This window comes from Lampris incognitus, chromosome 13 (assembly GCF_029633865.1).
Source record: "Lampris incognitus isolate fLamInc1 chromosome 13, fLamInc1.hap2, whole genome shotgun sequence".
NCBI classification, from domain to species: Eukaryota; Metazoa; Chordata; class Actinopteri; order Lampriformes; family Lampridae; genus Lampris; species Lampris incognitus.
The window spans coordinates 5,876,962-5,900,522 of NC_079223.1; the positions used below are offsets into that span (position 1 = coordinate 5,876,962).

The window sequence follows — 23,561 nt, forward strand, 5'->3', positions numbered from 1 at the left end:
TCCTTCCGCTCGTCTGCTGCAGCCGGTGGAGGTTCACGACCGACACTACAGAGTCACTGTTTGTGCGGCGCTTGTTCCGCAACACAAAGGGCCGTGTGACATTTTATATCAAATTTTCATTTGTCAGATCTGTCCAAGTATATCGATGTATCTCTTACTATAGTATATATATTATATAATGTTATATATATGTATTATTATGTGTGTATGTATATGTGCCGGGACTCGAACCCGTATCTCCTGCACGGCGGGCGACAACGTTAACCGCTCGACTAAAGAGTCCGACCACTAGCCAAGCACACGCTTCAGCACATCAGCTGCCTCACGCCGCTGGCGCACGCGCTTCCGATGACCTCGCGGTCTCACCATCCCACTTCTGACACCCGTGCAGCCCGGGTACCGTCGCCGCAGCCGGGACGCGAACCCGTACCTCCCGCACCGCGGGCGACAACGTTAACCAGTCGACTGAAGGGTCCGGCCCGTTAGCCAAGGGCTACCGTGTCTACTTAGTCGGTGTGTCACATAGACGAAGGGGGAGGGGAGAGGAGTGTAACGTCCATGGATTAGTAGACACGTTGGCCGTTGGCTAACGAGTCGCACCCTTTAGTCGAGCGGTCAGCGATGTGTCCCGCGGTGCGGGCGATACGGGTTCGCGTCCCGGCTGCGACAGTTCCTGTGGTCCCCCCCCCCCCCTGAATTCGCATGATATACATATATATGTATATACACCTGTCATGTTTCTACAATTTGGTCATTTTTCAGCAACCGTTCATGAGGCAGTACTACAGAGTTGTGCTGGACACGGTAGTGATCGGGGGAGGATGGAACCCATAGATAACTACAAGGAGGACACAAGCCTAGGCGAAGAACATATATTGAAAAGAAATACTTTATATGGTACATGTGATTACACTTGAAGACACTCAACAGTAGATCTAATAAACTCACTTTTATTCACACCACATATCTTCCCCCCCCCTCAAATGTGATAATCATATGTTGCAGTTCAGTGTAAAAATCCTCATTCCTTACAAAGGTTTACATTTATGTCTAGCGATAATTCCAGAGGAATACAATATTAGTATTTATTGTCATAGAGCATGACAATGGGAAACGGTGCTAATGTTTTCTATCGCAAACCAAAGAGAAGGCAGTGCAGCGGACTTCCTGCTCACATCCGGCCGTGGCGGCGTGCTTGTCCGGTAGACGTGGCCTACTGTGCCACCGACGCCGGCCTGCGGCCGAGATGCAGAGATGCAGGAAGTCCATCAAGGTGTGTCAGGAGTTTGTTCCACAACGCAGAACTGGGCCACGATGAGCACAGGCGTTAGTAACGAGTCTGTCTGCAGCGGTCGCATGACGGCACTGATCAACGGGACACAGCAGAGCAGAAGAAGAAACGGTACAAAGCAAGTGTGTGTGTGTGCAGCTGAGTGGTGTTCATACATTCACAACAAGGCGGTTTCCTTCCGTCTCGCCGCAAGGCCCGTCCGTGGTGCCTCGGCTGCCCCGAGATGGACCGCTCGACCGTTAACTCGCCTCAGAACCGTGGTAAGTGACCATAAGACTATTTTTTTACCTCATTCAGCTCGACGACGGCGAGTCGCACACGTTAGACAGTCCTCTTTGCACAGTGGCGCAGTGGTTGGTGCTGTTGCCTCACAGCAAGAAGGTCCTGGGTCCGAACCCCGGGGGTTGTCCAACCTTGGGGGGGGGTGGGGGGGTGTCATCCCGGGTCGTCATCCCGCGTCGTCCTCTGTGTGGAGTTTGCACGTTCTGCCCGTGTCTGCGGTGGGTTTCCTCCGGGTGCTCCGGTTTCCCCCCCACCATTAAAAAGACATGCATGTTAGGGTTAGTACTCTTGTCTGTGCCCCTGAGCAAGGCATGGCGAGACCAACTGGAGTTGGTCCCCGGGCGCTGCACAGCTAGGATGGGTTAATGCGGAGGAAGAATCACCCCGCGGGGATCGATAAAGTAGTAACATAAATAAATAAATCAGCACAAACCGGCCCGACTGACACCCGCGACACGTTAGCTTGCGTGCACGTGGCCGGGAAGGTGGATGCTATTCTGGTGATGACGAATGGGAAGGGAGACACGGGGGGGGGGGGGGCAACTGAAGCGCGTGAGCCCGGCTTCTGACTGTTAAGATAACGGAGAGCGATGCATCGTGATAACTTGTCATTGCTCGTCATTATCAACGCTGACGGGCGTTAACATGGCCGAACCTCTGCCAGCGTCACACGCTGCCAAGCGGTGATGAAGCTGCGCCGCACGTCATTCAGCAGAGAAGAAGAAAGAGGTCTGCTGAACGGCGGCGGCGGCGGCCCCACTGACGTGGACCAGCGCTGCCGAGCGATCGCACGCAGCCTCTGCTCCCCAAACCTTAGCGGTAAAACCTCCCGAGGCGAGTGAGCGTACGAATCGAATGGGCTTCGGATACGCCGTTCCTGCCCCCTTATGCACAGCACTGTGCGGAGAGGAAGCGGCGGGGCCGAGCAGCGGGGGTCCGCCTTAGCCGAGCCTCCGGGACATTCACCTCGGGTGGCCCATCGCCGTGGTGAAGGGTGAGCTGACCTCCTCACGCTTGGCTCGCTCATCCCCGGCTGATACTCAGATGTTCAGACAGGTTGCTTCACACCCCACCGGCCCGAGTCCACGACCTCCAGCAGCGTCCAGGCTGTGAAACGCGTCCCAGCTCGGCACATTGAAAGGCAGGTCTCTCCCGTCCAGTCCGCACCTGAGCGGCGTCCCTGCACGTCTCTCCGCTGGTTGCCAGGCGGGCAGGCAGTCGCTCCAGGCGTTCTTCTTTGGAACGTGAAGGTCACGGGTGCATGTTGGTAAAGCCAGCAGGCCACCGAGTTCACTCCTTCTGCGGGGGGAAAAAAACAAAATGGGTTCGATTCTGCTCCCCGCCTTAAAGCCGATCAGCGTTAGGCCGGTGTGCGACTCTTACCGGGGTGGTGGTCGGATGGAGGGAGTAAAAGCTATCGCAGAAGCAAACAAAATAAACGGCCCAACCGGCTACAGCTGATGGCTTGTGGAGGGAAAAAGGGATTTAATCGGTCCGAGCCAGCGCACTAACGCGTTACCGGGTCGGACGGGTGTCGAGTGAATAAACGGCCTTGTGAAAATAAACTGGTCCTCCCTGTGCTTCTTGCATCCTTCTAATAAGCCTCCCCTCGTAACTGTTGCGGATAAGAAGGGCAGTCAAACTGAAATAGGTATCCATTTAAACCGGTCGTAAAACCCAGCGACACCAAGGGGCAGGGCGCCGGGCAGGGGGCGGCCATGCAGGCCGCGGTACTCAAAGCGGTGGTTAAGTGTGCGGGCGTGGACATCAGCTTTGCGTGTGCAGGTTTCACGAAGTCAGTGTGCAAAGGTGGACATGGAGGTGCGGGCTCTCCGGCTCCAGTTGAGTCCCGTGGTGGCTCCCGGCTCCCCGTTGTCCTCTGCTGGGTCGTCCCGCTTCCGAAGCTTGGTGCTGAGCTGGATGATACACTGGTCCCAGTCTTCCGGGAGCAGCAACATGAGGAAGCCCAGGCATATGATGAACACGGCGATGAGGCGCACCGTGTTGAAGTTGATCTCACAGGTGTACAGGTCCACCACTGTCAAACGGCAACACAACGTGTTACTGGGACACCACACCACCGGGACAGATATGGTAAATAGTTCAGAACACAATTACAGGTAACGTATAGACGGCTTAAAGGACCACATCCAACTTGTCATAAAGCCTCACTGAATCCATCAATCCCTTTTCCCCCCCTTTTCTCCCCAATTGTACTTGGCCAATTACCCCACTCTTCCGAGCCGTCCCGGTCTCTGCTCCACCCCCTCTGCCGATCCGGGGAGGGCTGCAGACTACCACATGCCTCCTCCCATACATGTGGAGTCACCAGCCGCTTCTTTTCACCTGACAGTGAGGAGTTTCACCAGGGGGACGTAGCGCGTGGGAGGATCATGCTATTCCCCCCCAGTCCCCCCTCCCCAACAGGTGCTCGAACTGACCAGAGGAGGCGCCAGTGCAGCGACCAGGACACATACCCACATCCGGCGTCCCACCCGCAGACACGGCCAATTGTGTCTGTAGGGACGCCCGAGCAAGCCGGGGGTAACACGGGGATTTGAACCGGGATCCCCGTGTTGGTAGGCGACAGAATAGACCGCCACGCCACCCGGACGCCCGTTAATCCCTTTACGTTGAGAAGCTGTGTGAAGCGGGTTTCAGTAAAACGGAGGCCAGAGAGGAGAAGAGGTGGAGGAGGCCAAAGCACTTACTGGCATTAACAGGGACACTCAGGACGATGCCCAGGGAGATTAGTGTGGGGTAGGTGATTGCAATGCCAAAGTTCACCAGGACGTTGAAAGCTGTGGGGAGAAGAGAGATCAGAGCTTCAGGGAAACTGGAAATACACGCACGTGTAAAATCCACAGACTCGCAGAAGTATTGTAACATTAGCGGCATTTCGGGGGGTTTTCTGCACAGTATACGGTTCAGATTCATCGGCTATCGCCGTGAACCAACGGCCGTTCCTACCAAGAAGCAGGCCTGCAACCCCGCAGAGGTAGGCCCAGGGTACGTCCTCCAGGGAGCCGATGTATTCCACGTGTGTGAAATACAGGATGACTGGCACAAAGCTGATTAAGACAAAGTTGGCACTCCCGACAACGGTCAGAAAGAGTGCAGCCTCTCCAAATTTGGCACTGCCCAGGACCATCTTGAACAGCACCTGTGGGTGGATGGATGGAGGGATGGAGAGAGAGAGAGAGATGGGAAATAGGGATAGAAAGAAGAGGCAGATCCTAACCAAGTACAGGTTCAGTGACCACCAACTGCTCATCGAAAAAGGACGACACAAAAAATCAAAAGAAAACAGACTGTGTGGTCCCCGCTCGACGGGTGAGGCTGAGAACGAGAATCACGTCCTCCTACAACGTGAAACATCCGGCGAAGGAAGGAACATTTCCTTCACCGGGAAGAACCCGTGACTTCAGACTGCAAACTGCTCCACGATCTCCCGGGATTAAAGGTGCTGCCGGGAGGAGGAGACGGGGCGGATCTGGCTGCCCGACGTGTGCGTGTGCATATGATTAATGCGTATCAATCTCAATGTTGTGTTATGTTCGTATTACCATTATTGTGTAGCGTCCAAATATTTTTGACAAATTCTACTTTGATGCTTTGGCAACGTCGTTCCTTCACAATGTCCTGCTCCCTTTGAGTTGAATTGAGCCGAGGCGACAGGAAGAGAGAGGACTGACCACATAAATCCAGACCGCCAGCTCCCCCGGTGGAGGGGACAGGTAGTGCAGGTGTACGTGCGGCATGGCCTCCATATCTGTGGCACTGGGCCAGTCCTGCTTGTTTATCACATTAGGCCACAAAGGCAGCAGGCCAGAGGAGACCAGAGCCAGCCAGAATACACCTGGTGTGTCCCACAGCCTCCCTGATCAGGACACCAGAGCCCCGCGGCCCCGCTAGCTACCACGCGCTTCATAAGCCTGCGTCAACTCAGCCTGACATGTCATAACCCCCCCCCCACCCCCCGCCTGCCTGTCACCTCATTCCAGAATACAGAGATGAAGGAATCGTTACGTATAGCAAGAGGATCAACATCATCGTCTCACACGGCGTACACATGTCGGACATTTATTTATAGTCTTTAACACACACGTCACCTCACAACCTGCATTCTGGCTTTAGACGCCACCGTAAAGCTCGGCAGGGAGATAAAACACGGATGCTGCTGATCACAAGACCCTTAAATAACAGTCCGTTCACCACACATGAATAAACGAGCAACCAACAAGTAAACTAGACGTAACTGCAAGGTGATGAGTAGTAAAATAGGAGTAAAATAGGAGTAAAATAGGAGTAAAACAGGGCTTTTCCATTTCTCTTGCTTCCTTGTAATAATACTACACTGTTAAATATAACCTACATCAACCACTGTGTGGGGCAAAAACTCACACATCACCCTGTACCACCATGTACAGTAGTGTGTTAAATCATTCATTCGTCTTCAGCCGCTCCTCCGGGGGGATCCCAAGGCGTTCCCAGGCCAGATTGGACATGTAGTCCCTCCAGCGAGTTCTGGGTCTACCCCGGGGTCTCCTCCCAGTTGGACGTGCCCGGTAAACCTCCAAAGGAAGGCGCCCAGGAGGCATCCTAATCAGATGCTCGAACCACCTCAACTGGCTCCTTTCGACGCGAAGGAGCAGAGGTTCTACTCCGAGCTCCCTCCGGATGTCCCAGCTCCTCACCCTATCTCTAAGGCTGAGCCCAGACCCCCTACGGAGGAAACTCATTTCAGCCGCTTGTATCCACCATCTCACCCTTTCCGTCACTACCCAAAGCTCATGACCATTTGTGTCATGGGGATAATTGGTAATTAACTGTTAGACTTGAATGTCAGGTGAATATTGAGTGCCGTCCTACCTGTACTACGGTTATGTCACTCCACAGGACATTCAATATTCACTTTATATAGTCCAAGTCACCCACAGTCCAAAGACATGCATGTCAGGGGACTTGGCCGTACTAAATTGTCCCTAGATGTGTGTGTGTGTGTGTGTGTGTGTGTGTGTGTGTGTTGGCCCTGTGATGGCCTGGCAGCCTGTCCACAGTGTCTCCCCGCCTGCCGCCCAGTGACTGCTGGGATAGGCTCCAGCATCCCCGCCACCCTGAGAGCAGGACAAGCGGTTTGGATGATGGACGGATGGATGGCTACTCCAGTTTAACAGCGCCAGGCGAGCGTCATACGTGTGATGCGGGTACCAGTCGTACGTGTGATGTGGGTACCAGTCATACATGTGATGTGGGTACCAGTCATACATGTGATGTGGGTACCAGTCGTACATGTGATGTGGGTACCAGTCATACATGTGATGTGGGTACCAGTCGTACATGTGATGTGGGTACCAGTCATACATGTGATGTGGGTACCAGTCATACGTGTGATGCGGGTACCAGTCGTACGTGTGATGTGGGTACCAGTCGTACATGTGATGTGGGTACCAGTCGTACATGTGATGTGGGTACCAGTCATACATGTGATGTGGGTACCAGTCATACATGTGATGTGGGTACCAGTCGTACATGTGATGCGGGTACCAGTCTTACGTGTGATGTGGGTACCAGTCGTACATGTGATGTGGGTACCAGTCATACATGTGATGTGGGTACCAGTCATACGTGTGATGCGGGTACCAGTCGTACGTGTGATGCGGGTACCAGTCGTACGTGTGATGCGGGTACCAGCCATACATGTGATGCGGGTACCAGTCATACATGTGATGTGGGTACCAGTCATACGTGTGATGTGGGTACCAGTCGTACGTGTGATGTGGGTACCAGTCATACATGTTATGTGAGTACCAGTCATACATGTGATGTGGGTACCAGTCATACATGTGATGCGGGTACCAGTCGTACATGTGATGCGGGTACCAGTCGTGCATGTGATGTCGTACATGTGATGCGGGTACCAGTCATACGTGTGATGCGGGTACCAGTCGTACATGTGATGCGGGTACCAGTCGTACGTGTGATGTGGGTACCAGTCGTACGTGTGATGTGGGTACCAGTCATACATGTGATGTGGGTACCAGTCGTACATGTGATGTGGGTACCAGTCATACATGTGATGTGGGTACCAGTCGTACATGTGATGTGGGTACCAGTGATACATGTGATGTGGGTACCAGTCATACATGTGATGTGGGTACCAGTCATACGTGTGATGCGGGTACCAGTCGTACGTGTGATGTGGGTACCAGTCGTACATGTGATGTGGGTACCAGTCGTACATGTGATGTGGGTACCAGTCATACATGTGATGTGGGTACCAGTCATACATGTGATGTGGGTACCAGTCGTACATGTGATGCGGGTACCAGTCTTACGTGTGATGTGGGTACCAGTCGTACATGTGATGTGGGTACCAGTCATACATGTGATGTGGGTACCAGTCATACGTGTGATGCGGGTACCAGTCGTACGTGTGATGCGGGTACCAGTCGTACGTGTGATGCGGGTACCAGCCATACATGTGATGCGGGTACCAGTCATACATGTGATGTGGGTACCAGTCATACGTGTGATGTGGGTACCAGTCGTACGTGTGATGTGGGTACCAGTCATACATGTGATGTGAGTACCAGTCATACATGTGATGTGGGTACCAGTCATACATGTGATGCGGGTACCAGTCGTACATGTGATGCGGGTACCAGTCGTACATGTGATGTCGTACATGTGATGTGGGTACCAGTCGTACATGTGATGCGGGTACCAGTCATACATGTGATGCGGGTACCAGTCATACGTGTGATGCGGGTACCAGTCATACGTGTGATGCGGGTACCAGTCGTACATGTGATGCGGGTACCAGTCGTACATGTGATGCGGGTACCAGTCATACATGTGATGTGGGTACCAGTCGTACGTGTGATGTGGGTACCAGTCGTACGTGTGATGTGGGTACCAGTCATACATGTGATGTGAGTACCAGTCATACATGTGATGTGGGTACCAGTCATACATGTGATGCGGGTACCAGTCGTACATGTGATGCGGGTACCAGTCATACATGTGATGCGGGTACCAGTCGTACATGTGATGCGGGTACCAGTCATACATGTGATGTGGGTACCAGTCATACGTGTGATGTGGGTACCAGTCGTACGTGTGATGTGGGTACCAGTCATACATGTGATGTGAGTACCAGTCATACATGTGATGTGGGTACCAGTCATACATGTGATGCGAGTACCAGTCGTACATGTGATGCGGGTACCAGTCGTACATGTGATGTCGTACATGTGATGTGGGTACCAGTCGTACATGTGATGTGGGTACCAGTCATACATGTGATGCGGGTACCAGTCATACGTGTGATGCGGGTACCAGTCATACGTGTGATGCGGGTACCAGTCATACGTGTGATGCGGGTACCAGTCATACGTGTGATGCGGGTACCAGTCGTACATGTGATGCGGGTACCAGTCGTACATGTGATGCGGGTACCAGTCGTACATGTGATGTGGGTACCAGTCGTACGTGTGATGTGGGTACCAGTCATACATGTGATGTGTGTACCAGTCATACATGTGATGTGGGTACCAGTCATACATGTGATGTGGGTACCAGTCGTACATGTGATGTGGGTACCAGTCATACGTGTGATGTGGGTACCAGTCATACATGTGATGTGGGTACCAGTCATACATGTGATGTGGGTACCAGTCATACATGTGATGTGGGTACCAGTCGTACGTGTGATGTGGGTACCAGTCGTACGTGTGATGTGGGTACCAGTCATACGTGTGATGTGGGTACCAGTCGTACGTGTGATGCGGGTACCAGTCGTACGTGTGATGCGGGTACCAGTCGTACGTGTGATGCGGGTACCAGTCGTACATGTGATGCGGGTACCAGTCGTACATGTGATGTGGGTACCAGTCGTACATGTGATGTGGGTACCAGTCGTACATGTGATGTGGGTACCAGTCATACATGTGATGTGGGTACCAGTCGTACGTGTGATGTGGGTACCAGTCATACGTGTGATGTGGGTACCAGTCATACATGTGATGTGGGTACCAGTCGTACGTGTGATGTGGGTACCAGTCATACGTGTGATGTGGGTACCAGTCATACATGTGATGTGGGTACCAGTCATACATGTGATGTGGGTACCAGTCATACGTGTGATGTGGGTACCAGTCATACGTGTGATGTGGGTACCAGTCATACATGTGATGTGGGTGCCAGTCATACATGTGATGTGGGTACCAGTCGTACGTGTGATGTGGGTACCAGTCATACAAGTGATGTGGGTACCAGTCGTACGTGTGATGTGGGTACCAGTCGTACGTGTGATGTGGGTACCAGTCATACGTGTGATGTGTGTACCAGTCGTACGTGTGATGTGTGATGTGGGTACCAGTCGTACGTGTGATGTGTGATGTGGGTACCAGTCATACATGTGATGTGGGTACCAGTCATACATGTGATGTGGGTACCAGTCGTACATGTGATGCGGGTACCAGTCGTACATGTGATGCGGGTACCAGTCGTACATGTGATGCGGGTACCAGTCATACATGTGATGCGGGTACCAGTCGTACGTCCGATGTGGGTACCAGTCGTACGTGTGATGTGTGATGTGGGTACCAGTCGTACATGTGATGCGGGTACCAGTCATACGTGTGATGTGTGATGTGTGTACCAGTCATACATGTGATGCGGGTACCAGTCATACATGTGATGTGTGATGTGGGTACCAGTCATACATGTGATGCGGGTACCAGTCATACATGTGATGCGGGTACCAGTCATACGTGTGATGTGGGTACCAGTCATATATGTGATGTGGGTACCAGTCGTACGTGTGATGTGTGATACGGGTACCAGTCATATATGTGATGTGGGTACCAGTCGTACGTGTGATGTGTGATGTGGGTACCAGTCATACATGTGATGCGGGTACCAGTCATACATGTGATGTGTGATGTGGGTACCAGTCGTACGTGTGATGTGTGATGTGGGTACCAGTCATACATGTGATGTGGGTACCAGTCGTACGTGTGATGTGTGATGTGGGTACCAGTCATACATGTGATGTGTGATGTGGGTACCAGTCGTACGTTTGATGTGTGATGTGGGTACCAGTCATACATGTGATGTGGGTACCAGTCGTACGTGTGATGTGTGATGTGGGTACCATACCTTGTAGAGCGCTGACATCGAAGCGGAGGCGACGACCAAAGTGATGCCGATGACGGAGTGGCTGTGGAATCCATCAGCATAGGTCATCATCACAATGCCCGCTATGGCCAAGATAGCTGCCACTATCTGCAGGGGAGGGGGGGGGGGACAGAGGAGGAGGAGGAGGAGGAAGATCACAGAGAGGATGAATAACTCTGTTCCTATGACGATTCCGCTAACCCGGCGCTCACTGCTCCACGGGGGGTTTTCTGCCTCTGCTCACGATACACGATACACTCCTGTTTGTCGCTTTACTCCCTTCGCGGGACTCGACTCCAGACGGTTTCTATCTGAAATGCGGTTTGTGTTCACGGGAACGTTTCTCTTTCATTCTAAGGCTGTTCACTGGTTTTATTTATTTATTTATTTATTTATTCACTTCCTCCCTTTTGCTCCCCAATTGTACCCGGCCAATTACCCCACTCTTCCGAGCCGCCCCGGTCTCTGCTCCACCCCCTCTTCCGATCCGGGGAGGGCTGCAGACTACCACATGCCTCCTCCCATACATGTGGAGTCACCAGCCGCTTCTTTTCACCTGACAGTGAGGAGTTTCACCAGGGGGGCGTAGCGCGTGGGGGGGGATCACGCTATTCCCCCCCCCAGTTCCCACTCCCCACTGAACAGGCACCCCGACCGACCACAGGAGGCGCTAGTCCAGCAGCCAGGACACACACCCACATCTGGCTTCCCACCCGCAGACACGGCCAATTGTGTCTGTAGGGACGCCCGACCAAGCCGGAGGTAACACGGGGATTCGAACCGGCGATGTTGGTAGGCAACGGAATAGACCGACACACTACCCGGATGCCAGGGTGTGCTCGTTGTTGTTAACATGAGGTTGCATAGATCTTACAGCGAGACAGATGGACCAGCGAAGGTGACCAGGCCTTGGCTGTTCGGGACCCTCGGCAGTGGAACTTCCTGCCCGGAGATGTCAGGAAGGCAAGCTCAGTTTCCTCCCTACCCCTCTTTTGTCTTACCGACCCTACTCGTTATCTCATCTTGTTATCTCTTAAGCTCTGGGTCTTATTTACTTTTATTATCTGTTTTTACTGTGAAATCCTTTGTAACTTCACATGTGCCTGCACATTGTTTTAATGACAATAAATTGAATTGAATTGAACTTTAGTGTTGAAAGGTGCTACACGAATAAAGTTATTGTTGACTTGGTTGTGCGGGGAGATGGCGGCGCGAATTCACATTTGCGGCGGCCTCACCCAGCACCGTCCATGCAGGGTCTTTGTCCACGTCTAAGTTTGTGTCTTCGTTTGATGGCTGGATCGGCTGGGAGAGCTTGGTCTGCTGCATCCTGTGGGCCCAGGGACCACGGCCCTGCCCGGAGCTTTAGCCCAAAGAGGTGACGCCGAGGGCGGTCGGACAGGAAGTGGAAGCGGGGCAGGCTAAGCTAACTGCTAGCCCATGCAGACCGGCAGTTCCGATAACACCGAGGGCGGTCTGGCGGCGGCCTCGCCTGGCCTTGACTGTGTTTTTGGTGTCATCGTGTGGAGTGAAGGAGGGGGGTTGAAGATGACGTGGAAGTGGGGCAGGCTAAGCTAACTGCTAGCCCACGCAGACCGGCGGTTCCGACCGTCATCCTGGCGTTCGCCCTCTTGGACAGTGAAATGTATTTATTTCTTTTTATATGTTTGGATATGTGTTTTTGTCTTTGTGTCATGACTGTTGTTATTATTATTATTATTATTTTCTTCGGTATAATTATGCACGTGAACACAGTAGCATGACTACCCACGTGTGCCCCGCGAGCTGCTTCCCTCTGCAACACGCTGCCGTCGCTCCCCAGCCAGCAACACGTCCCCCACAATGTCGACTTGACTGGCCGACCTTGACTTCCGCTGCACGACCCCCACGTTTATTATCACAATGCCCATCAGCCCCACTCCCCCACTCCCATCCACACACACCCACTCCAGCTCCCCCACACCCATCCCCACTCCCCCACTCCCATCCACACACACCCACTCCAGCTCCCCCACACCCACTCCCATCCCCACTCCCCCACACTCATCCACACTCCCCCACACCCATCCCCACTCCCCCACATCCACACTCCTCCACTCCCATCCCCACTCCCCCACACCCATACTCACTCTCCCACTCCCACACATCCACACTTTCCCACACCCATCCACACTCCCCCACTCCGATCCCCACTCCCCCACTCCGATCCCCACTCCCCCACACCCATCCCCACTCCCCCACACCCATCCCCACTCCCCCACACCCATCCACACTCCCCCACATCCACACTCCCCCACACCCATCCCTACTCCCCCACTCCCATCCCCACTCCCCCACACTCCCCCACACCCATCCTCACTCCCCCACACCCATCCCCACTCCCCTACTCCAACTCCCACTCCCCCACACCTATCCACATTCCCCCACTCCCCACATCCACACTCCCCCACATCCACACTCCCCCACATTCACACTCCCCCACTCCCATCCCCACTCCCACTCCCCCACACCGATTCACACTCCCCCACACCTATCCCTACTCCCATCCCCACTCCCTCACTCCCTACTCCCCCACATCCATCCCCACTCCCCCACTCCCAATAACACAGACCCAGACCCGGGACTATGATGAAGCATATCAACTTTCACAATGACACTCGAAACAAAAGAGCCTCCAGTCACTCTCTCAGCCGCTCTCTGGAATACGAGAATCCTCCAGCTGGACTGAAAGACGGCCCGGCTGTGCACATTTGCAGACGCTTACATGTGCTTGGCTGCATGTCGGCCTGCGTGTATCCATGACGGCGTGTGCCGCGTGCGACGCTACCACGCAAATGAGCTTGTATGGCATCCGGCTGAGAAATAGGGACGAGTCACAGCCCGGCTGAGTGCATTAGCGCTGCATTACGGAGGTGTCAGGAAGATAAACGAGCCGTGTGTTTTTGCTTGGCCAGAGCCCAGGGGCACCGCCGGCAAAATGGCTCTCTCTGCAGTGCAGGCTGTCCGTCAGTCACCACGACCACCTCTCAGTTCTCTCACTTCTTACTGTCAGCAATGCTTTTTCTTCACTGTTGGGGTTCGGGGTCTCATAAGGTGTTTAAGTGAAGTGAACAGGTCAGAGGAGCAACATATCATAAACCTACACATTCAGGTTGAGACTGATTCAGTGCGGATGCTACATCTTTTTTCTGCTCCCTCATCATCATCATCATCATCATCATCATCATCATCAGGTCGAGTGTCCTCGGATGGATCTGACCCTCTCATGCCACCCGTCCTCAGATGGACATCCTGTGTCGTCGACAAATTGGCGGATGTAATTTCTTGCAGGCCTTCCCACACGAGTCTTTCCACGTTTGGGTGACCGGAGCAGAGCGTCGCCTGCAGGTTCTTCCTTGCTCCTCCAGCAATGACCAGCAAGTCGCTGCTCCGCCCCCTCTGCTGATCCGGGGAGGGCTGCAGACTACCACGTGCCTCCTCCCATACATGTGGAGTCACCAGCCGCTTCTTCTCACCTGACAATGAGGAGTTTCACCAGGGGGATCACGCTATTCCTGACCGACCAGAGGAGGCGCTAGTGCATCCGGCTTCCCACCCGCAGACACGGCCAATTGTGTCTGTAGGGACGCCCGACCAAGCCGGAGGTAACACGGGGATTCGAACCGCCGATCCTCATGTTGGCAGGCAACGGAATAGACCGCTATGCTACCCAGACCCCCATGACCAGCAAACCGAGCCCTTCGTTTTCAGACTGTGTTTGAGATGGCGGGTATATTGCCATAGAGACACTTCTTCGTAGGGTGCTTCCTCCAGGATACATGTAGTGCAGGTGCTGCTACCTACTGATTCAAATGTTTAGTGACCAATAAAAAAATACACACACGTGTGTGTGTGTGTTGGAGCAATGTCCCAGTCTCTTCCTAGTTAATATATGTGGCTAAGACAAACCCAGCAGACGCAAACATGCCATCTCTAGCCCTTCCATTGTGTTCTGGGTCAAAATGACCCGCAACAGTGTTTAACAACAGAGAGAAGACTCTGAATGATCTTTTCTAAACCTGAAATGTGATGAGATGAAATGAGGATAACATGAGATGAGATGAGATGAGATGAAATGAGGATAACATGAGATGAGATGAGATGAGGATAAGATGAGATGTGATGTGATGAGATGTGATGAGGATAAGATGAGATGAGATGAAATGAGAATAACATGAGATGAGATGAGGATGAGATGAGGATAAGATGAGATGTGATGAGATGTGATGAGGATAACATGAGATGAGATGAGATGAGATGAAATGAGGATAACATGAGATGAGATGAGGATAACATGAGATGAGATGAGATGAGGATAAGATGAGATGTGATGTGATGTGATGAGGATAAGATGAGATGAGATGAAATGAGAATAACATGAGATGAGATGAGGATGAGATGAGGATGAGATGAGGATAAGATGAGATGTGATGAGGATAAGATGAGATGTGATGAGATGTGATGAGGATAAGATGAGATGTGATGAGATGAGTTGTGATGAGATGTGATGAGGATAAGATGAGATGTGATGAGGATAAGATGAGATGAGATGAGAATAACATGAGATGAGATGAGGATGAGGATAAGATGAGATGAGATACTTTATTGTCATTGTGCGCACACAACGAAATTGCATTTGGTGAGTGTCAGACCAGCGGCAGTAGACAAGGTAGATGATTAAAAACCCACATTAAAAACAGCACAAACAACATTTAGTGTAACTAAGTGAGGTAGTAAAAGTGTAATGAGACAATAAAGGACAGCAGGGACTTTTAAAGTTCAAAATAGTGCATGGGGTTATTGCTCATAGTTATCCATATTGCAGCGGCTTTAGTACCAGTTAGTCCTCAGCAGTGTGTGTGGGGGGTGGGGTGGGGTGGGGGTGATGGAGGCTACAGCTCTGGGGAAGAAGCTGTTCCTCAGCCTGTTAGTCCGGGTTTAGACGGTGTGGTATCTCCTCCCCGGTGGCGGGGGAACAGACAGACACTGAGCTGGGTGTGTCGTGTCTTTGTGGCTGTTGTTGGCTCTCCTCTGTAGGCGGCCAGCATACACAGCATCCGGGTCCAGGAGCAGAGCTCCCACAATCCCCTGTGCTGTCTTCACCGCCCGGGCCAAGTCCTTCCTCCTGACGACCTTTCCTACAGTGACCCCAACATTAGAAAAAGTGAAACGTTGTTTTTGTTCATATGTCCACGAAAGCTGTCCACCACTAGGGTACTAAGGTTGTCTTAGGGTCACGTTTGACCCTAAGCCATGTTTGGGTCATGTGACCCAATAAGAGCGAGTGGTGTCCACTGGTTAGATGCAGTCTTCCTGCACGGTGAAGAGGGAAAACCCAGGTAGACACACAGTTTGGGATGAATGACAGCTTGTTTCTTCCTGCAACATAGATTTGGGGTTTAAAATCAAATTAAGTTGCTTTAATTTAGAGGTTTAAAGAAGGGCGGGCGGCAAGAAGGTCCTGGGTTCGAGCCCCGGGGTAGTCCAACCTTGGTGGGTCGTCCCGGGTCGTCCTCTGTGTGGAGTTGGCATGTTCTCCCCGTGTCTGTTTCCTCCGGGGGCTCCGGTTTCCTCCCAAAGTCCAAAGACATGTAGGTCAGGTGAACCGGCCGTACTACATTGTCCCTAGATGTGTGTGTGTGTGTGTGTGTGTGTGTGGACCCTGTGATGGTCCGGCAGCCTGTCCAGGGTGTCTCCCCACCTGCCGCCCAGTGACTGCTGGGATAGGCTGCAGCATCCCCGCCACCCTGAGAGCAGGATAAGCGGTCCCGATAATGGACGGATGAAGGGCGGGTCATAAATGACCCCTTAAGACGAGGCCAGTATACACAATGTGTGGGCAACACAAGCGCTAGCTAACAAACCGCTCTAAGCCAAACTTCACATTTCACCTGAAACTCATAACCTGCTGCTCTTTCACAGCTGCACCTTTCTTTCAGTCTGTCATTACCGGCCCGGCCCGGCCCGACCCGATCCGGCTCGGCCCAGCCCAGCCCGGCTGCAGCCACAGGGCCAGCGGACCAGAAGTAAGTCAGGGACTCTGCACTGTAGGCCCGTTCTGGAACACATCCCTGTTCTACGAGGACGATTTAACTCCCCCCCCCCCCCCCATCCCTCTCTCTCCTTCTTCGTTTCCACGTGATGGACACTCGTCCGGGATGTCCTGCATCGCTGCAGCTGGGAAAGCCCCGCAGCCCCGCCGCCACGCCGCCCCGCCGCCACGCCGCCCCGCAGCCCCGCACCAGCAGACTACCGAGGAGGGGAAGAGACAAAGGAAGACGTGGGATTACAGTGTTTCACCCGGGCCTTTCATCGCAGATAACTGGGGGGACTCAGATGGGATTGGGTGAGTCTGGGGGAGGGAGAAGAAAAGGAGCTGATCCATTCTGCACAGCGGGGGGGGGGTGGGGGGTGGGGGCGCTGCAGATATGAAAGCATCTCTGCTATGCGGTGGGAGGCAACACCTCAATCCACCAGCCAACCTACACCATTAATCTTCCGCCTTCTTCCCAAATGACAGGCGCACAAGCACTCCAACACTGACAATCTCTCACAACACACACACACACACACACACACTCTCTCAACACACCCGCATGCAACACACACCAGGTGCAGCGGTGGACTGGTGTGGAGATCCCTGGTAGACGATAAGGTTTACATGATAATGGGGAAGGTCCCCCCCCCCCCCCCTTCGTCCACAGCTCTCGGTCGATAAACCGTCGCTCCTGTGCGATTGTGTTGTGTTACCAGACAAACGGATTAATAACAAGAATCCCTCTCGGAGAGTTGTGCATACGGGGTTTTATGAAGTGTCTCGTACGAGCGAGTTTGAGCGCCTGCACGGGGCAGATTACTCACAACACACTTGAGGACGCGGTCCATGAGTCAACGGCGTCTTTGTCTTCATTTCCATGTCGCGGCGGCGCAGAGAAGCGCGACAGGAAGCGCAGAGCAAACGAGCCGCCTTCCCACGTGGCCTAGCAGAGCGAGGACCTGGGGCCGCGCTTGATCCTGGTAGTCTCCCGCCAGATAAAGGAGCACGTTCAACCCCTTCAGTTAACAGGCGCTCTCATTGGTGGTTTCCATGGACAGGCAGGGAAGACATGCGGGCCCGTATACATGAACACATACTCATACACGGGCAAAAGTATTACCACAACACCACACTAATAACACACAAACCTACCCACCTCCTGCTCACTCGGCAGGCTATGATCCTAACTTCATTTGACTGCCCTACTACTACTTCTACTATTACTACTACTACTACTACTGCTACTGCTACTACTACTTCTACTACTACTACTACTACTACCACTACTGCTACTACTACTACTACTTCTACTACTACTTCTACTACTACTACTACTACTGCTACTACTACTACTTCTACTACTACTACTACAACTACTACTACTAATACTGCTACTACTACTGCTACTAATACTGCTACTACTACTACTACTACTACTACTTCTACTACTACAACTACTACTTCTACTACTACTTCTACTACTACTAATACTACTGCTACTACCACCCACACTACTACCACCACTACTACTACTACTACTACTACTACTTCTTCTACTACTACTACTACTACTACTTCTACTACTACTACTACTACTTCTACTACTTCTACTACTACTACTTTTACTACTACTACTTCTACTACTACTTCTACTACTACTACTACTGCTACTACTGCTACTACTACTACTACTACTACTACTTCTACTACTGCTACTACTACTACTACTTCTACTACTACTGCTAGTACTACTACTACTACTGCTACTACTACTACTACTTCTACTACTACTGCTACTACTACCACTACTACTTCTACTACTACTACTACTACTACTTCTACTACTACTACTACTGCTACTACTACTACTACTACTACTACTGCTACTACTACTACTTCTACCACTACTACTACTACTTCTACTACTTCTTCTACTACTACTACTTCTACTACTACTACTACTACTGCTACTTCTACTACTACTACTTCTTCTACTACTACTACTACTACTACTTCTACTACTACTACTTCTACTACTTCTACTACTTCTACTACCACTACTATTATTACTTCTACTACTAATACTACTACTACTACTTCTACTACTACTACTTCTTCTACTACTACTACTTCTACTACTTCTACTGCTACTACTATTTATACTACTACTACTACCACTACTATTACTACTACTACTTCTACTACTACTACTACTACTACTACTTCTACTACTACTACTACTTCTACTACTACTTCTACTACTACTACTTCTACTACTACTACTACTACTTCTACTACTTCTACTACTACTACTACTACTACTTCTACTACTACTACTACTACCACTACTACTACTACTACTACTACTACTGCTATGTTCGGCTGCTCCCGTTAGGGGGCGCCACAGCAGATCAGCCGTTTCCGTCTCTTCCTGTCCTCTGCATCTTCCTCTGTCACACCAGACGCCTGCCATGTCCTCCCTCACCACCTCCATAAGGCAAGATGGAGGTGGTGTGGACATGTGTGGAGGAGAGATGCTGGGTATATTGGGAGAAGGATGCTGAATATGGAGCTGCCAGGGAAGAGGAGAAGAGGAAGGCCAAAGAGGAGGTTTATGGATGTGGTGAGGGAGGACATGCTGGTGTGACAGAGGAAGATGCAGAGGACAGGAAGAGATGGAGACGGATGATCCGCTGTGGCGCCCCCTAACGGGAGCAGCCGGAAGTAGTAGTGGTAGATTTGTATGCCACTTCACTTTGGTCGACATTAGATGAAGATAAGGGCTGAGGCTAGATTAGATTAGGGTTTAGGGGTTGAAGTTAAGGGTAGGGTCAGGGTTGGGATGGCGTGGGGATTTCGGTTAAGAATGATAAGGTCGGAAGTGGTTACGGTGGCGTCAACTGGATGAAATGGCGCACACAGGGAGTCCTGTTTGATTGAGGTGAGGCAGCACATCTAGCATGCTGGTTCTCTGGCACATCTGCATCCAACAGACCCATTATAGGTGTTATTAGCTGCAGCTGTGTTTATCCTGCTATGCTTACATCACGGGGTACCAAGACCAGCCTGACATGTTTTTAACCTTCACATGGTTTTTAACCTGTAGATGTCAGCAAACTCACTGAAATGCTCTCGGGCATAGCAACAACTTCATCTAAAATCATCACACCATCATTCATTGTTGTGATCGCTGCCCGGGTTTTGCTTCAAGTCTCAAATTTAATTTAATTTCACTTTACAAAGCAAACAGGTTGTGCACCGAAGTGCATGTATACACATACAAGCATAAAAGCACATATGTGTGCACAGCAGATGTTGTGGAAACAAAGCAAGACTTAAACGGCGACAAGTTAAACACAACTTAAAACCCAAATGAGCAGATAAACAAAAAAAAGAAGAGGTTAAACATGATTAAAGGCCAGGGAATAAAAGTGGGTATTGAGGTGTATCTTAAAAGCATCAACAGACCCGGTCTATCTTAATATTATCTGGCAGGCTATTCCAGAGCCAAGGAGCCGCTACAGAAAAAGCCCTGTCCCTGCCCCCCCCCCCCACACAGTGGGGCAGAGCCGACGCCCCGGTGGGAGGATCTGAGGGCTCCGGTGGTGCTGTAATAAGGGGTGAGAAGTTCAGGGTGAGATCACGGGGAGATTTGTCGATAATAAGAAGGCTTTTGAAGCTTATCCTGAAACGAACGGGGGAGCCAGTGTAAGGATGCAAGGATAAGGGTGATGCGGTCCCGTTTCTCGGACCTCGTTAATAACCGGGCAGCGGCGTTGTGAATCTGTGGTAAATGGTGAATGGTCCCCTGAGGGACGCCTCGGTAGAGGCGGTTACAGTAGTCCAGCCGGAGTGATACTGACACTAGTGCACGAGAGACTCTTTCTAGATCGGAGGGCGATGGGAAACGCCTAATTTTGGAGACGGTTCCGAGTTGGAAGAAGCTGGACCCGACAACTGAATTTAGCTGCCCGTTGAAACTTAGATCACCATCAAATATAACGACCGAGTTCTTGGCATGTGGTCTGATGCAGGGCAGAAGGGTGATTGAGGTTCTGGGCAATAGCGGTGGTATGATGTGGGGGGGCCAAAGAGCAGCATCTCTGTCTCGTCCTCATTTAACTGAAGGACATTATGAGCCAACCGGTCTTTAATCTCTTGGAGACAGTTTTGCAATCGACTTACATCGACCTGATTCTGGGAATTGGGGGACTGGGGGGTGGATCCGAGTGTCATCATTTGTCTAGACTTTATCGAGACTGGGGAAGACGCAGCAATGCACTTCACTCAAGACGGTTCGATTCAAAGTCCGCGGTGGCGTAGCGGTCTAAGCATCGGCTCTGTGTCGATGCAGTTGCCCACTGGGGACTGGGGTTCACGCCCCGGTCTCGTCAGATCCGACTATGGCCGGACTCGACGAAGCAGCGATCATTGGCAACGCTGTCTTCGGGAGGGGGGCGGAGTCGGCTTGTGTTCGTCACGCGAATGCGTCTCTGTGTGTGTCGGAAAAACAGTGGTTCGGCTTGGATTCGCCTTGTCACGAAAGTGGGGAGGCGGTCTCCTTCGAGACTGCCGGCCGGAGAGATGCAGTTGGCGAACGCATGCAGTACGAGGGTGGGTGTTTGAATTAAAATAGGGATCAATTGGCCACTAAATTGGGAGAAAAAAGGGAAAAATCAGAAATAAATTTAAAAAAAAAAAGATGGTTCGATTCTCCACCGTTCGACCCAGATGCTGAAATGTGCATCGAAACAAACACACAAAGACACGCACGACATTTGCATGCACAGTTAAAATACGCACACACCAGCCATAGTCCAGCCTCGGTGGGACACATGTTCTGGGCATGCCCCTCCCTCAGCAGTTATTGGGGACAGATATTTAATGTATTCTCACATATCTGTAAACAGACCATAACCCCTGATTTTCACACAGCCGTCTTTGGCATACCGCCCCCCAACTGTAAGGTCACAACTTTGCAGGCAAAGCATTTGCCTCATTACTAGCACGCAGACTTATCCTATTTAACTGGAAGTCAAATAAAGCCCCATCATTTTTGCAGTGGTTGAGGGAGGTGCTGTCCTTTCTACCTTTAGAAAAGCTCCGATATAAAATATGTAAAACCGCAAAAACTTTACTTTGACCTGGAGTCCTTTCATAGACTTTATTGAAGGGTTTCCCTTTTACTGAATGTACTTTTTATTTACCTGGTTGTAACGAAAATACTTATAGATATATGTGTACAACTTTATATTTTCTTCAAAAATATGGTTATTATGTGGAATTGGAATAAGAAATCCCTGCGTTTTGAGCCTTGGGGGGGAGGGGGGATTCCTGCATGTTTATTTTTGTTGTTGTTGTTGTTGTTGTTCGTGTGCTTTGTATACCTGTTCCAAAAAAACTTGAAAATTGGAAAATAAAGTTTATAAAAAATTTAAAAAAATACGCACACACACACACACACACACACACACTCACCCTGACCCCCATGAAGCGGTCTCTGAGAACGATCCACGAGAGCAGGAAGACGAAGGCCTTGTTACAACAGAAGAGCGCCGACACGTCTGTTGTGTTGATCTTCCTGAGGGCCTGCAGGTACAGGTAGTTGGTGAGGATCCACAGCAGGCCAAAGGGGGCGATCTTGGTGAAGAAGACCTTGGGCGTCAGCCCGTCGTCCCCGAAGAACCGGCAGCACTCCCTTCACAGAGACACAAAGCACACGGCACGGCGTCAGTACTGCGTAGTGAAGCTACACGTGCTGACATCACACACCCGCCCATCCACCCGCACGCTGTCTGTCAGACGCTCGATGCCTCCGTTTCCCCTGAACCTTCAAGGGCAACAGGCTCGTGTGAATGTGAGGATGAAGGACCCGGTTTGCTTCGGGATCGGGGAGTGTGTGAGAACCACTAATAGCAGATAAAAGAAAAGAAGAAAGCCGTAAAGCCCTGGACATGAAAACACCCTGAAATGAAATACCTTTAGAGCCGGCAGCTCAAAAGCCGTGTCATCACGTCACGGTTCATGTGGCGAATGGCGTGTGAAAACAGCATGGAAACCCACCACGGTCACAGCTACTTCTGGAGCTCGCCGTGCTGTCGGCGACGCCCTTGGTAGGTCGCCGAGGGGCGCTCGGCGAGCTAGCTAATACGGCTACCATCCCCAGGAGGATTTCACTCTTTCTTTTTCCGTTTCTCCGTCAAACGTCACAAGTCTGTGGGCTTAGAAACACCTCCAACCTGGGTGTCCGGGTGGCGTGGTGGTCTGTTCCGTTACCTACCAACACGGGGCTCGCCGGTTCGAATCCCCGCGTGACCTCCGGCTTGGTTGGGCGTCCCTACAGACACAATTAGCCGTGTCTGTGGGTGGGAAGCAGGATGTGGGTATATATGTCCCGGTCGCTGGACTAGCGCCTCCTCTGGTCGGTCGGGGTGCCTGTGCGGGGGAGAGAGGAAACTGGGGGGGGGGGATAGCGGGACCCTCCTACGCATTCAGGTGCGTGGGAACGTGTTTTAAGTAGGGGGGCTGCCAACTAAAACGTGGAGGAATGGCAGCTCCCGCGCCCCCAAACCCCGAACGACCCCGGAAGTGCTGTTTTATTCACACCGGCCAGAACGGACCAGAACGGACCAGAACGGACAACAACGTAACGAGCCCCCCCCTCCCCCCCATGTCCCAAGTGAAGTCATCAGTCCCAGTCAAGGTCCTACAGTCAGTTAGTCAGTAAAG

General features: G+C 51.7%; 1 protein-coding gene across 2 annotated transcripts in view; it reads right to left on the reverse strand.

The window, feature by feature from the left end:
- Positions 1-3,283: 3,283 nt before the first annotated feature.
- slc35f3b (solute carrier family 35 member F3b) overlaps positions 3,284-23,561 on the reverse strand; it is a 128,559-nt gene continuing 108,281 nt past the window's right edge. For both annotated transcript variants that reach the window (XM_056292188.1, XM_056292187.1), the window contains 5 exons: positions 22,311-22,530; positions 10,739-10,864; positions 4,544-4,736; positions 4,285-4,374; positions 3,284-3,611 (listed from right to left, as the gene is read on the reverse strand). In XM_056292188.1, the coding sequence (XP_056148163.1) occupies positions 3,370-3,611; positions 4,285-4,374; positions 4,544-4,736; positions 10,739-10,864; positions 22,311-22,530 (871 nt within the window). In that variant the 3' untranslated portion in view covers positions 3,284-3,369. The remainder of the gene's footprint in view (positions 3,612-4,284; positions 4,375-4,543; positions 4,737-10,738; positions 10,865-22,310; positions 22,531-23,561) is intronic.